General features: G+C 37.0%; 3 protein-coding genes across 4 annotated transcripts; all 3 read right to left on the bottom strand.

The window, feature by feature from the left end:
• Nucleotides 1–1,740: 1,740 nt before the first annotated feature.
• On the bottom strand, nt 1,741–3,909 carry LOC129802499 (carboxypeptidase B-like). Its single transcript, XM_055848393.1, has 5 exons — nt 3,339–3,909; nt 3,064–3,273; nt 2,564–2,981; nt 2,385–2,504; nt 1,741–2,328 (listed from the first exon to the last, which is right to left on the bottom strand). Exons 1-5 carry the CDS (start codon nt 3,404–3,406, stop codon nt 1,873–1,875), a joined length of 1,272 nt encoding a protein of 423 aa, XP_055704368.1. The 5' UTR covers nt 3,407–3,909; the 3' UTR covers nt 1,741–1,872.
• A 1,121-nt stretch (nt 3,910–5,030) lies between these two features.
• On the bottom strand, nt 5,031–6,774 carry LOC129802494 (carboxypeptidase B-like). Of its 2 annotated transcripts, XM_055848388.1 has the most exons (5): nt 6,647–6,774; nt 6,371–6,580; nt 5,879–6,302; nt 5,697–5,810; nt 5,031–5,628 (listed from the first exon to the last, which is right to left on the bottom strand). In XM_055848388.1, the coding sequence occupies exons 1-5, from the start codon at nt 6,712–6,714 to the stop codon at nt 5,167–5,169; spliced, it is 1,278 nt and encodes a 425-aa protein (XP_055704363.1). In that variant the 5' UTR covers nt 6,715–6,774; the 3' UTR covers nt 5,031–5,166. The 2 variants fall into 2 exon arrangements, with proteins under 2 accessions (XP_055704363.1, XP_055704364.1); XM_055848389.1 differs by lacking the exons at nt 6,371–6,580; nt 6,647–6,774 and having other exon boundaries at nt 5,875–6,192.
• A 1,786-nt stretch (nt 6,775–8,560) lies between these two features.
• LOC129802497 (carboxypeptidase B-like) lies at nt 8,561–10,157 on the bottom strand. The gene is made up of 5 exons (XM_055848391.1): nt 10,040–10,157; nt 9,771–9,980; nt 9,285–9,708; nt 9,110–9,223; nt 8,561–9,044 (listed from the first exon to the last, which is right to left on the bottom strand). Exons 1-5 carry the CDS (start codon nt 10,108–10,110, stop codon nt 8,589–8,591), a joined length of 1,275 nt encoding a protein of 424 aa, XP_055704366.1. The 5' UTR covers nt 10,111–10,157; the 3' UTR covers nt 8,561–8,588.
• Nucleotides 10,158–14,409: the final 4,252 nt, after the last annotated feature.

The raw sequence follows: 14,409 nt of genomic DNA, 5'->3' as shown, positions 1-14,409 counted from the left end.
TATCAGTGATCCATTTAACTATATCTGTGCATTTGAATTTTACATTTTTATAATAACTTAATAAAAAAAATAGGTGTAATAACAACGATGTACCCTGTACCGCGGATCGTCACGAATTTAATCATGTGGTCTCACGGAAAATTGATATTATAAATTAAATCTGAGCTAATGCGTTGCATTCTTGTGAGAGTTAAATGGTAAAAAGTAGCCAATAATCCATTTGAATTGGTACAACAATATGGTAATAACCTGACGATCCGAGGAACACTGCCGATCGCTGGCGCTCTTACCTTATCAGGTTTTGATTTACACAATTTTTTTAATAAAGCTTACGCCATATTGAAAAAAAGAACAGGAGTAGGGGAATGTTGGCATGGTTCGCACAGAGTGTACCTTCAAACAACACAAATTTTCTGTTTGTTTGCAAAGAGCTAGTTCGTCTTTTCTTAGCCATAGGATAGATAATTATTGAGATAATGAAACGAGATGAGAAATGGTAAATCAGTTCTTTACAAACAAAGAGAAAATTCGCATCGTTTGAAGGTTCACTCTGTGCGAACCATGCCTACAATCCCCTAAAGCCCTTCATAGCCTTAGATCAGCTTCAATTTAGAGTTGCAACTGGACGAAATTTATGAATGTAATTTTCGATTTAAAGCAAATCAAATGTGGTTCTGCAAATGATCCCATCATAATGAGTCAACAGTTCCATTATAATACAATCAAATTTTTCATCTCATAGTTTTATGCATACATAGGGGAAGTGCTTATAATTTTGGACAGTCTGCTTATAAGCATCGAAGTTCCAAGTTTGAAGTGCGATATTTTCTATACTAATTGACATTTCTTGTTACTCTCTTTTCAGAAGGGTTGTTTAGAAACTTAGCAAGCTATTTATCATCTTATTTTTATTAAAATTAGTTTTAATACGTTTAAAAATGAATTGATAAGTAGAGGTGACCTTGGCTCTTATTTTGGACAACTTATTTATTAATTTGTCCAACTTGGCTGTAAATTTGGACAGCTAATCCGCCTCAATAGGATGCCCATTGTTCTTCATTTGATGAACCAATCTTACCAAGTCCTCTTCCTGTTCATGTAAGGGAAACGTAGAATGTCACAAGAAGCCCGGAAACTTTCCATATCATTCATTAAAGTGAGTTGACTTCGGTACTCCAAGTACGTGCGGATTCGCTCATTCCCTGACCTTTCCGGGAGCCTTTCAAGGCATTTCTCGCTACATCTCTTTCGTAGAGATGATGCTCCTTTGTTTCTCCAGGCATTTGTCCAACCTAGTCATCACAAAAGCTAAAACTTCACGAAATTTCGTGAGAAAAACACCTGTCCAAAATAATAATCATCACCTCACTGGTGAATGTCTTAAAAAATTTCCCATTTTTCACACGAAAAATATAATTCACAAGGCAAATCTCACTTCAGGTCAAATGTACAAATCATCAGTAACGTGAATCAACACAATATTCAATGAATATTCAATAATATCACTCAAAAACAGCGAACAAACTTTGTTAGTACTTCACCAAAACTAAATAAGACTGAAATAAGCCACGAAGTTCTGTCATATTTCTCGTAAGCTATTGCTCACACTGAATTTTCAACAAAGCAATTTCAACTCAAATCATATTCAAAATTTAACGTATTTAGTGTCAAAATCTTCCAAAAAGAACAAATATTTAGATAGAATTCATTTTTCATCAAATATTGGAATAAAAACCCATCATTTTAATCAATTTATTTTTAGTGTCCAATTTTACCCTCAAAGTGTCCAAATTTAGAAACTGTCCAAAATTATGAGCACTTACCCTAAACTGTTCAACAAAAAACAGTAAAATTATAAAACGACTTCCGTATTTATGTTGTCAAAATGTAATTAAGAAAAACTTTCATTCCGATCATGATCTCTTCACTAACTTTGACAATTTGATCCCCAGGTAAATCAAATCCATGTTTTCCTCCACCAGGTAATTCAATAGTATATGTAAAATCCACGTCGAAGTTACCTGCAGCATTGTCATCACTGCCTCCAGAAGCTGGATAGAGCAGAGTGGCAGTATTTCCAACGGTGTAGTTACGTCCAGTAGCCTTGTAAATGACATCTGCTACCATATTACCAAGTAGATCAACTTCTTTTTTGTTCGGATGGGGAACTCTATTGTCAAAAGCAAATGGATAAAGTATCCATCCGCCATAGGAATGAAAACTTATGTAGAGTTCAAGGTTATAAATTTCTTGTGCCATTACATTTGCAACCGTTCGCGTTTCACTTTCAGAAAATGGATCAGGGCCCAGATACGTTTCACTGCACGGCTGTAAAGATAATGACGATTGTAATTGAGAAATATTGCAATATAAGAAAATTTTACGTCAATGTTAACAGAGTCTGGTGATCCATAACCCCAACGATAGCCGTAATTTCTATTTCCATCAACTCCAACGCAATGGTTGTCTTTATTAACAGAACGTGTCTTCCTCCACAGGCGATTCTATTTAAAAAAAAATATCCTTATTCTAAATACCATGACATATGTTGTGTATGATTTACATAATCGTGGGAGTATTGATACCCGTCTGGATTTACACAAGGTATGATAATCCAATCAAAAGCTAGTAATTCAGCATGTTCGGTTGCATTCACCACAAGTTGATGAATAAGATATAGTGCTACCATTGGTGCAATCCACTCGCGTGCATGAATTCCCGCGTCTATGAAAACCTTGGGCTTTTTACCTTCAAAATTTGTGTTGGAAATTTTAACGACATAAATATCGCGTCCTTCATAACTTTTCCCTCCGCTTGTGACGATTAGTCTTTCCGGATAATCACCCTTTAAATACGCGAGGAACTGACCAATTTCATCAGTATCCCAGTAGTATGTGAATTCTACCTCATATTCACCTTCAGTATTTTCCCTCCTACTTTCTCGTGCAATGTTTTGAGTCATTTCTTCGGTCACCATAACGCTTAAAGCACAAAATAAAAATAATGTAAAATAAAAGTATGAATAAAATATACTGAAAAAAAGTAAATTAGAAAATAAATTACTTTCCCAAATTAGGAATAATGTCATCAAATGGAACATCATTGCTCTGGAGAAAGTCTAGAAAATCTTTGGAAAGAATTGGAGGAATCCTCACAGTGATCGGACGACCCACTTTGTTGATTTTACTCCAAAAGTCAATTCCTTCATTTTGCCATTTTACTAGCATATCCAATATTTCCGGGTCATCTGTTCTAATACTTATAACTCGGTGTCTGGAGAAAACCAATGTTACAAGATTTTTTTTTTAAAATTTTATTCAGAATTTTTGAAAACACACCCATAGTATTGCTGTTGACATTCCGTTATTGGTAAGAAAATAAACAATAAATAAAATACAAAACGCATGTTATAAAATTTAATGCAACACCTTCTGATATGCAGCACAGAATCCTTTACTTATATCGCATCATCTAAGAAAAGTTTATTGTTCTAATCAAAGCTATTATTGCATATGTTCTTTTCTTTAATAACTAATTGGTCATGCTCATGCATTTGCAAATCACCTACAATTGTGGTAACTGTTATTATGAAAAGAAAAATAGAAATGAGAATGCAGACTAAAAGAATCTATTGATAAATCTTTTATACAGCATACTTCACAAATTCAATATTTATTTAATATAAAATGATCTTTCAGTATTCAAAAATGATACTTTCAGAATTTTCTTCCAGTTCATTACACTTTCAAGAGATCGGTACTCATAAGTTGGCAACAGCCAGCATCTCAAAAATATGAGGAAATAAGGGAAGAGTACCCCGGATCGGAATGTTAAGAGACATGCTCCATATTTAATTGAAAATATAGTCCTCAAAATACTATTTGGTATTTTTATGTATGCTAATGGACACATTAGTGACCCCTTTTACTATATTTGTGCTTTTGAATTTTTCATTTTTACAATAAATTAATAAAAAAATATGTGTAATTGCAAACTTGCACGCTGTACCTCGGATCGTCAGGAATTTAATCAGGTGTCTCAGGGAAAATTGGTTTTATAAATTAAATCTGAATTTATGCACTATTCTTGTGAGAGTTAAATGGTAAAAAGTAGCTAATAATTTAAAAAAAAAATTGAATTTGGAGAAAAAATGTGGTACTAACCTGACGATCCGAGGAACACTGCCGATCGCTGATGCTCTTCCCTTATTGATATTTATTTGATTGGCAGTTTGCGGTTATAGATGATTCCTGAATCTTCTTGATCAGGGGTTTTTTGGATTATCTTTTAGGTTGTATGAGAGTTAAAACCCATTCCGCCCATTCCATCTAAATGAAATTTCTTTCATAAATTTCCCGAATTTTCTTTCTAGAACTTCCGGTCTTTTTTGCGCAGTGAAAGTTTAATGAATGCAATTGAAACTTGGAAGTTCGGATACCAAGTCTTTGTCACCTAAAGATCATTCGTACGCGAGCATTCGAAAAATTCAAACGGATTTTATCGTTTTAGTGTAAAAAAAAAAATTTTTCCCACCGCTGCGATACTGATATGATCGCTTTTACTCGACAACGTTATTTAAAATAAAGTTAAAAAAATTTTACAAAATTCAATCATCCTTTGATATCGTTGTATTTCGTCACATATCCACAAGGAACGTTGTGATCAAGAAACGTCCCTTGGTCAAGATCAAAGTCAAGGGACGTTGTGATCAAGAAATTGATTTAAAACTTTTTTTAAGCAAATTGTGTTTTTTTTTTAAACAGACGATCTTCTATTACCTTACCATATTTTTAACAGGTATATAACTTGTTGATAAGAATAAAATCTCTCAAAAGTAAGTCCACTAACGTATCATGAGTTTCATACTAAACTTCGTTCCCGAAAGCAAACAATTTCTAACAGAAAGCAAGAACCCCAGATTTTAAGACCCTGAATGATTAATTTTTCCTTTAGTCAAACATTCAAACTTAGAGTTACTTTAGTATATCCGTTACGAAACTACTGAAATGAAAGGAGTAAAACCATGAATGAACCTGTTTGTAAACCATCGTTATTTAATGTTATTTTTATGTTAAGTTTAAAGTATTTTTAAAGAATTTATAATAAATTTTTTTTATAATGTAAAATTCAAACAAAACTGACGAAAGTTTCAAGACCAATTAAATGCTATTTAGAATATTTTTTCACAAGATAATTAGCAAAAGTGCGCATTCCAATGAAGTTCTCCATGCAAACGTTTATAATCTCATCTAGTGGTAAATCAAATCCGTTTGAATTACCACCAGTCAATTCTAATGTGTATGATAGATTAACGTGATGTACTCCAGCTGCATAGTCATCACTTCCACCAGAAGCTGGATAAAGAATAGTGGCTGTATTTCCAATCGTATAAGCACGTCCTGTCATTTTATAAATTTCAGTTGACACAAGGCGAGCAACATGGTCAAGTTCGATATAATTAGGATGAAAAATCTTTTCGTATGCCCATGGATAGATCAACCAATTTCCAAAAGAATGGTAACTAATGTAAAGTCTTAATCCATTAGCTTCTTCTTCTAATTGATTAGCAACAGCTTGTACTTCTGGTTCAGAATTTGGTTTAGGACCAAGGAAGTTTTCAGCGCAGGGCTAAAAGTGATAATCAGGACTTATTTTAAAAAGAAACGTAAGAATACGCAAACTCTTATAATACTTACATCTGTACTGACACCTGTTCCATAATCCCAGAAATAGTTGTAATTCCTATTTCCATCGACGCCCCTGCAAGAGCTTCCCTCATTATACGATCGTGTCTTCCTCCACATACGATCCTGTAAAAAAAAACAAAAGGAATTATTTTCTCTTTAAGTTACTTACAACACCTATAGAAATTACTGACAATGTCGTGAGAGTATTGATATCCATCAGGATTAACACAAGGAATGATGATCCAGTCACAATCAAGCATATCTATATTGTTTTTTTCATTCTGCACAAGTTCGTAAATAAGGTAAAGTGCTGCCATTGGAGCAATCCATTCACGTGCATGAATACCAGCATCAACGAATATTTTAGGCTTAGGTCTGTAAAATCCTGAGCTAGAAATTTTTATAACATAAATATCACGTCCTTCATAGCTACGACCAGCCTTTTGGACTCTCACTAAATCAGGATAGTCAATAGCCAGCGTTAAGAGATACTCGTTGATTTCATCTGGTTGCCAAAAATATGAGAAGTTTGCTGTTATTTTACCAGTAATTTCTTTATCATATATAGCTTGCTGTCGTCTCTTATTCTGAATTTTTCTCTCATTCAAGAAGGCACTAGAAAAAGTACAGTGATATATACTCACAATTTTTCCTATAGGAAAACTACCTTAAGTATATTTTACATTTCCACATCAGGAATGATGACTTCATAGTAAATGTCGTGGGCTTTGAGAAAGTTGAAAAATGTCTCTCGAAGATGTGGAGGAACCATTGCTTGTATAGGATGATTAACAAAATTTACTTTATTCCAAAAGTCAATTCCGCGTTTATGCCATTGCCAAACCATATCTATTTTGTTATGATCTGTCAATATCATGATTATTACTTGATATCTAAAAATAAAAGTAAAAACTCGAATTATGAACTACAGTTTTTATTTTATTGAAGTTAATATCTACCCTTTGTATGATTTTGGAGCGGCAGTTATTAGAACAAAAAATTGCAAGAAGGTAATACAAGAGCGCATGATTAAACTTCTGAAATACACTTCTCAGTTGCATATACAATGCTACCATTTATATAAAGAAGATGAAAGTACTTTAAAAAAACTAATCAAAATTGTAATGGATTTTTCAATTACTTTGGTCATGCTTTATGGATTTATTAGTGAAACCGAGTAGTATATAAGTTTAACCCTCTGTTGTAGATAGGGTCGAAAGAACACCTATTGTAGTTTCCAGTTCTGTATCATTTGAAATACGAAATTTGAACATTTTTCTCTAAGGTAAATTATTTAAAAAACATACATCATATCGACAACTCAGAATATAAAGGGAATAATTCGCAAATACCCAACCTTACAGAAGAGTGATTTCAAGCTAAGATTTTGAATGCTGAAGTATAGGATGTTTAAGATTTGAAACCTCTACTTACTTACTTATCCGGCGCTACAACCAGTTACTGGTCTTGGCCTGACTCAGGACCCGTCGCCACTCAAGCCTGTTACGCGCCACTCTTCTCCAATTCCGCACCCCTAATGAGCTGGCGTCTTGGTCCACGCCGTCAGTTTATCTGAGGCTGGGTCGGCCTCGCCTCCTTGCAGCATAGAGTCCGCCCCTAAAGACTTTCCAGGCTGGGTCGTCCTCATCCTTGCGAACCAGATGACCAGCCCACCGGAGCCTATTGAGGCGTATTTGCCTGACGACAGTTACCTCTCGGTAGCGCTCATACACCTCATGGTTGTATAGGCTCCGGAATCGTCCCTCCTCACATATGGGACCAAAAATCCATCGTAGGATCCTCCTCTCAAACGCGGCCAAGAGTTCGCAATTCTGTTTGCTGAGGACCCACGTCTCAGACGAATACGTGAGGACTGGCAGGACCATAGTCCTACACAGCAGTAGTTTAGTCTTTATGCTTAAGTTTATGGACCGGAAAACTCTTGATAGACTGAAATAGGCCTTGTTAGCTTTCAGCAGCCGTGCGCGAACTTCTGTTGAGATGTTGTTGTCGGCTGTGATTGTTGACCCAATGTACACGAAGGAGTTGACAACTTCAAAGTTGTAGTCCCCCATCGGGAACCCTGTTTGACCGATGCTCTCCCTAGATGTTGCCGGAGTTGCTGCTGACGAGGCCACCATGTGCTTCGTTTTGCCTTCATTTATCTGTAGCCCCAGATTTCGTGCCGCATGGTCAATCTGGATGAAGGTCTCTTGTACAGATCTGGGATTGCGTCCCATAATATCAATATCGTCAGCATAGGCTAGGAGCTGCGTGGACTTATTGAGTATGACCCCCCTCATGCTCACGCCGGAATCACGGATCGCTTTCTCCAGTGCCAGGTTAAAGAGGACGCGCGATAGTCCGTCCCCCTGTCTGAGTCCGTTGTTTGCGCAAAACTCTCGTGACAGTGATCCGTTCGCTTTTACTTTGCTCCTCACATCGGTCATGGTCTGAAGCCTCTATAACTTTGAGAATAAACTTTGTGGTATATAATGTATAATATACACAGGGAAAGCAAGTGGGCATCAAGGAATACCCGAAAAACGAAAAAAAACGAATTTTGCAAAAAAACGACTTATTCGACTTATTCTGGCAAGCCGATATTACTTGCATATACACCGATATATAAGAGTATTAAAATAAATACATTAAATAAATTTCAATTTTTTGGCGAAACTACCAACAAGTGTTCCTTGCAGAACAGGTGTTACTTTGACCCACAATGGCAAGGAAAAGTTGTATTCTTAAAACCAGTAAAGGAGCATACATTTGCTTGATATACTAAAAACTATATTAAAAAATCGAATTTACTTTTGAAAAAAAAATTCATTGCTTTCCCTAAAATATATATGTACAGAAAAAATCCTGAGTTTTCTTTCAATGAGATGTTTTATTTTCTTAGAAATTGCTGGCAATATATTGAGCATAAGCACGCAGTCCAGTAAAAATCTCTTGAGTTACAGTCACAATTTGATCTGGCGGTAGATCAAATCCTCGTGAACCACCTCCAGTAAGTTCAACTGTGTATGCAAGATTAATGTTATGCGCTCCAGCTGCATAGTCATCACTAGCTCCAGGTGCTGGATAGAGAAGAATGGCAGAATTTCCAAAGGTGTATTCACGTCCATGTGTAGTTCTAATTGCATCAGCAACAATGTTAGCGAGTTCATCCATCTGATCATGATTATCATGATATACGCGGTCGTAACCCCATGGAAACAGCAACAAATCTCCATAGGAATGGAAGCTAAGGTACAGCCTAATTCCGCTCGCATCCCTTGCCATTTCATTTACAACAGCCTGTACTTCCCTTTCAGAATGAGGTTGACGCCCCAAAAAGGTATCAGAACATGGCTGCGAGGATTAAAAAATCATTAAATGTTAATCACTAAAAAACGGATCAAAAGAATTCTACTTACGTTAGTACTGACTCCGGATCCCTGTCCCCAGAAATATCCATAATTTCTGTTTCCGTCCACACCCCTGCAAGTACTTCCCTGATTAACGGATCGAGTCTTCCTCCAAAAACGGTCCTACGTAGAAAATAATGAATATATTAAAGCAAAAGTTTATAAATATAATTGAGAAACTTACAGTATTATGGGTATATTGGTATCCATCAGGATTCACACTAGGAATGATGATCCAATCGCATGCAAGAAAATCAGCATTATCAGCTGAATGTTCGACAAGTTCATGGATGAGATTGAGTGCTGCCATAGGTGCGATCCATTCACGTGCGTGAATTCCAGCATCAATGAAAATCTTAGGCTTAGTACCATCAAAATTGCTATTGGAAATTCTAGCGACAAGGATTTCACGTCCCTCGAAGCTCTCACCAGCAACTTCAACAGTTACCAAATTTGGATATTCAGTAGCGAGGTTGCGGAGGTATGCATTGATTTCACTATACTGCCAATAGTATGAGAAGTCTGCAGTTGCCCTTGGTGCGAACCGGCGATTCACCATAGCTCGTGCGCGACTCTCTATCTGAACCTTCCTCTCCTGATCCAAAACCCTGAAAACGCAAAGCACTAATTAAGATCACATGAGTTGTAGGTTATCATTATGTAATCTTACGATTCTACGTTGGAAATGGTCAACTCATGTGAAATCTCATTATCTCTGAGGAAGGCGGGAAAGTCAGTCTGAAGGTTTGGTGGAATCATCACTCGCATTGGACGACCAATTGAATTGAGATTATCCCAGAAATCAATTCCTTGCTCCTGCCACTGGAACAGCATGTCCAATTTTTGACTATCATCGGTTTTGATAGTCATAACTTGGTATCTGGAAGTAAGACCGGTGCCTTAATAACATTTTCTAACAAGATTGCGATTAGAACTTACCCATCGTATGATCTCTGGGAGGCAGTCGTCAATGCGACTAGAGCCGCGAAGAATAAAAATGTACAACGCATGACTATGAATAATTCCACCAAACACTCGTCTGAACCTTCTCACAGAAAACACTCACTATTTATACTGTCTGGTCCTTAAGAATCTGATAAGTTTTATCAGCCAACGGATTATGTTTTTAAAATGACTGATTGGTCATCAGTTGCATCCGTTGGTGATCGACAAGCCTAAATGAACAATTATGAGGAAAGAGACTGCGGTGTGCTTGAACTCCTATCAGATTTTGCGACAAGTAAGTTGATTTATTTCATGGCAATTTCTATCTTGAAGATAACATGTGTTATGAATAAAACCATCTAACATTAATCTAACACTGAAAGATCAGAAGATATTTTTTTAAGTAAAAGACTTTTCCCGCTAAATATAGCCTGAAGAAGTATCGACGTATCTTTAGACGATAGGATTATACCACAAAATACATCTTATCAAATTTACAAAAATGTGAATGGTATTTTGATAATTCCAAGAACTGTTTATCACTAACATAACAAAGTTAACTACATTCCTAAACTGAATAAAAGTAAGTATAAATCAAAGATAGATTTAGTTTTAAAATTAAATTGTATGGGAATTTTATACAAATATTTCAAAATAATTCCTGTATCAATTCCAATTATACAGCACGTACTCCAGTAGAAACATTCCTTCGGAAATAAAAGAGTAATCATGATCATAGACAACAGAAATGGATCAAGATCAGTTATAAACACCTGTTTAATAAAAATGACTGATTTGAAGAAGTTCAATATGACAAATTTTTTTTTTTAAATCGTAGGGTACAATGAAACAATTTGGAATCAGACCTAAATTATAATTTTGATATTTTCCATTCCTCTCTGTTTTATCTGTGGAAAAGAATAAAGACACAAAGAAATACTCTTGACTTTATGGTATATATGGTAATTTTTAATGGTATTCTTTTTCTCTTTGATCATCTGAAACAGGAAGAAAGTTCAAAATTGAAATTTTAAGCTTCGTTCCAAAATACCGTACCCGAGACAAAAATTTGAACAATTTTCTTTGATAAAAATATATATATATATATATATATTTATTCACTCGAGCTTTACAAGTATAAATATTGTCTCAGCAGAAAGGGAAATTGAAAGTAATCGTTAGAAGTTACTAGCAGCTCGAGCGGCGGCTGCCGCCGACTACACACAGGCCTCCAAAAGCAAAACGGCAGAAAAGCTTTCGTCCTTGGCGAATTTTGTACAATCATATATCCCTAACTGCAAAAACATACATAGCCATAAATGCGCAACGGCAGAGGAAGGAGAGAAAGCTCGAGGAAAGGATGTCTGAATTTAAAGAAAAATTCGCTTGACATCCTTGAGTTCAGTAAATCAGAAAAATAATCTAGATTGAAAAATGAAACAAACAGAAACATAGATAGGCAAAGCAGCCGAAGAAACAGATTCCAAAAAAAAGTAGTATTAGGCATCAACAGTAAAATCGAGATAAAAAAAAATCAAAAAGAGGAAAAACAGGAACAGAAACAGAACCTCGCGGAAAAGAAGAAAATCAAGAGTGGGATCCAGCAACAGCCGCAAAACCGCCAACAAGGATCACCAGAAAGAGAGAAGATCAGAGAAAAAAAAAATACAGAAAAAAGACAGACATAGCGCGACAACCAGGGAGAGAAACCGAGGGACGAGAGACAGATTGTGGCAGAGAAAGAAAAGAATATGTATATTAGTAACTATTATATACTAACTAACTGTGAAAGAAAAGAATATGTATATTAGTAACTAATTGATAACTCGACAGCATGCGGAAAAAAAAAAATCTTAGAGCGGGACAAGAAAGAGGAACAGACCACAAACCGCCCCAAGTCAGACGCAAGGAGAGACGAGGCGGCCATCAGTAGCGCACAAAAAATATCTTTTATAAAAAGGAGATGACGGGTGAGATTTAGCGATGTAAAACTAATAATAAGAGAAGGTTACCAGAGACCGAGGTTCACCGATTCTCTCCATTACAAAAAGCCGGGAAAAGAGAGGCGAGAAAAACCCAGCGCAGAGAGAATCGCCGACATAACGGCCACTAGCAAGTGAGTCAATCAACAAAAATTGAAGAAAAAAAAAAAACATTAAGAAAAATAATTTAAAAACAACAACAACAACACGAATGCGCTACCACGGGTCGCCACTAAACCCCAAACCGATCTGAAAGAGACGGCATGACAACCCATCCCCATTTCAAGTCCTCCGCTCCACCAGATAGGTATTCCACAGCCAATTTGATACTCCAGCAAGGAATTCAGAATACCCGTCCACAAGCCTTAGGGCCAACGGAAGGGAATTGTAAAGTGACGGCGCAAAGTAACTATAAAAGCGTTTGAAACGTTCTGTCCTAGGGCGAGGAACAATAACCATTGGTCCCAATCTAATCGGCCTTTCCCTTGTAGGTCTCGAGAAGCCACCTCTTAAATAGAATATCTTCAAAGTTTTAAACTTAAAAAGATACTGCAGGGGAAGGATGCCCCACCGTTGGAATGCCTCTCCCAAAGAGTCACGACGACGGAGACCCAGAAGAGCCTTCAGTACGTATCTCTGCGCCATACCCACACGTCTCATACCGGTCTCACATAGGGACCCCCACACAGCCAGGCCATAACTAAATCTACTATGAGCACAGGCAAAATAATAATCCCTTCTTAATTTAGGAGGACAGACCCTGCCCAACTCATAGCAGCCCCTAACCAGACCAGAAAGTTTAGCAGCCAATCTCTGAGCCTGGGGACCCCAAGATAACTGATCATCAATCAGAATACCCAAATATGGAACTTCAGTCACATATGGAATAACAAAACATTGAGAAGAGCAACATGTACCAACACAATCACTTAGATGAGTAATTATCCCATCTGATGGCACCTCTCCACCACGAGAGAAAAATCTCACCGCCCTACTCTTCTCACTGAGTACCATCTGATGACAGTCCAGCCATCTACGCACAACTGTCATATCATTCTCAATCAACCTGTCCACATCCTCCCAAGACCCACCCGAGTAAATAATCGAAATATCGTCAGCAAAAGCTGTTAGTTTACCATGCAGATCCAGACCGCACAAGTCATTGATGTAGATGTTAAACAGCAGGGGCCCCAAGACACTGCCTTGAGGCACCCCAGATCTCACCCCCACAGGATCAGCGCACAGATCTCCAATCTTAACCGTCTGTAACCTATTTATCAAATATGTACGTAGTAAATTTAGAGTCAGACCACGGAAACCCAAGCATTCCAGTTTATCCAAGAGTATTGAGTGGTTCACGGTGTCAAAGGCTTTCGATAGGTCCAAAAAGACCACAGCAGTATGGCAGCCATCATTAACACTACCATAGACTTTCTCCATTACATGCAGTAGTGCATCTTCCGCGCTCTTTCCCTCCCTGAAACCAAACTGCTTGACAGACAGGACTCTGTGTTTAACAAGAAAATCAGAGATCCTACATTTCAAGATCTTCTCAAAAATCTTCGACAATACCGGGAGCAGAGTTATAGGGCGATAATTTGAAATTTCATGACGGCTACCTTTTTTGAAGATTGGAATAACCACACCACATTTCAAAGAATCCGGAAAGACACCAGACGCAATACACAAATTATAGAGATGCGTGAGAATGTCTAGAATTTGGTAATTTATACTCTTGATTAGGATAGATGACATGCCATCAATTCCAACCGAGTGGGAGTTCTTAAGTGAACGAATAGCAGCTAGAACTTCAATACCAGAGATGGGATGCAAGTAGAAGGACTCTGACACCACTCTATCCGGGAAAGTAGTTGCCCTGGAATTTATAAAAGTATGATCAAGGTGAGAGGTAAGTAGCAGTGGTGCCGCAGAAAAGAAGTCAGAAAAAAGAGCAGCCAGATCCCTGTGATCCGTCACCAAAACATTATCAGTTTTAATAGAGAGTTTCACAGTTCCGTGATCCTTCAACGTACCAGTAACATCCTTGATAATCCTCCACTGGTCCTTAGGCGAAAACCTAGCCTTGCTGCATTTCTGTGCAAAATAACGCTCCTTTTCTGCCTTTACCAATTTAGCCACACCACGACATTCAGCCTTAGCAATGGCCTTCAGCCTTTCACACTGCGGATGCCTAGAGGCTCTTATCATAATATCATTCGAATTTAAGAGCAAAATGCATCACGAAAGGATATATCTAATATCCTATGATATTTTGATATTCCATACTTTATTAGGAATTACAGTAGACTCCCGCTCAATCGTATCTTTTCATTCAGTCGCAAAATTTTGTTGACAATTTTCTTGAAGCAAATTTGTTCAAAT

The sequence above is a fragment of the Phlebotomus papatasi genome, chromosome 2 (assembly GCF_024763615.1).
Source record: "Phlebotomus papatasi isolate M1 chromosome 2, Ppap_2.1, whole genome shotgun sequence".
NCBI lineage: Eukaryota > Metazoa > Arthropoda > Insecta > Diptera > Psychodidae > Phlebotomus > Phlebotomus papatasi.
The sequence above is the reverse complement of the archived record's forward strand: the minus strand, read 5'-3'. Positions and strand labels throughout refer to the sequence as shown.

What these genes read in the sequence shown, in the direction of transcription:
- LOC129802497 (XM_055848391.1), bottom strand. Translation starts at nt 10,110, where the DNA reads ATGCGTTGTACATTTTTATTCTTCGCGGCTCTAGTCGCATTGACGACT. An exon ending in ACCAATATACCCATAATACT is followed by an intron (nt 9,224 to 9,284) that starts GTAAGTTTCTCA and finishes TTTTCTACGTAG; the next exon opens with GACCGTTTTTGGAGGAAGAC. An exon ending in GATCCGGAGTCAGTACTAAC is followed by an intron (nt 9,045 to 9,109) that starts GTAAGTAGAATT and finishes TAATCCTCGCAG; the next exon opens with CCATGTTCTGATACCTTTTT.
- LOC129802494 (XM_055848388.1), bottom strand. Translation starts at nt 6,714, where the DNA reads ATGCGCTCTTGTATTACCTTCTTGCAATTTTTTGTTCTAATAACTGCC. An exon ending in ATCATTCCTGATGTGGAAAT is followed by an intron (nt 6,303 to 6,370) that starts GTAAAATATACT and finishes TACTTTTTCTAG; the next exon opens with TGCCTTCTTGAATGAGAGAA. An exon ending in ATCAATACTCTCACGACATT is followed by an intron (nt 5,811 to 5,878) that starts GTCAGTAATTTC and finishes TTTTTTTTACAG; the next exon opens with GATCGTATGTGGAGGAAGAC.
- LOC129802499 (XM_055848393.1), bottom strand. Translation starts at nt 3,406, where the DNA reads ATGCGTTTTGTATTTTATTTATTGTTTATTTTCTTACCAATAACGGAA. An exon ending in ATCAATACTCCCACGATTAT is followed by an intron (nt 2,505 to 2,563) that starts GTAAATCATACA and finishes TTTTTTAAATAG; the next exon opens with AATCGCCTGTGGAGGAAGAC. An exon ending in CAGACTCTGTTAACATTGAC is followed by an intron (nt 2,329 to 2,384) that starts GTAAAATTTTCT and finishes TTATCTTTACAG; the next exon opens with CCGTGCAGTGAAACGTATCT.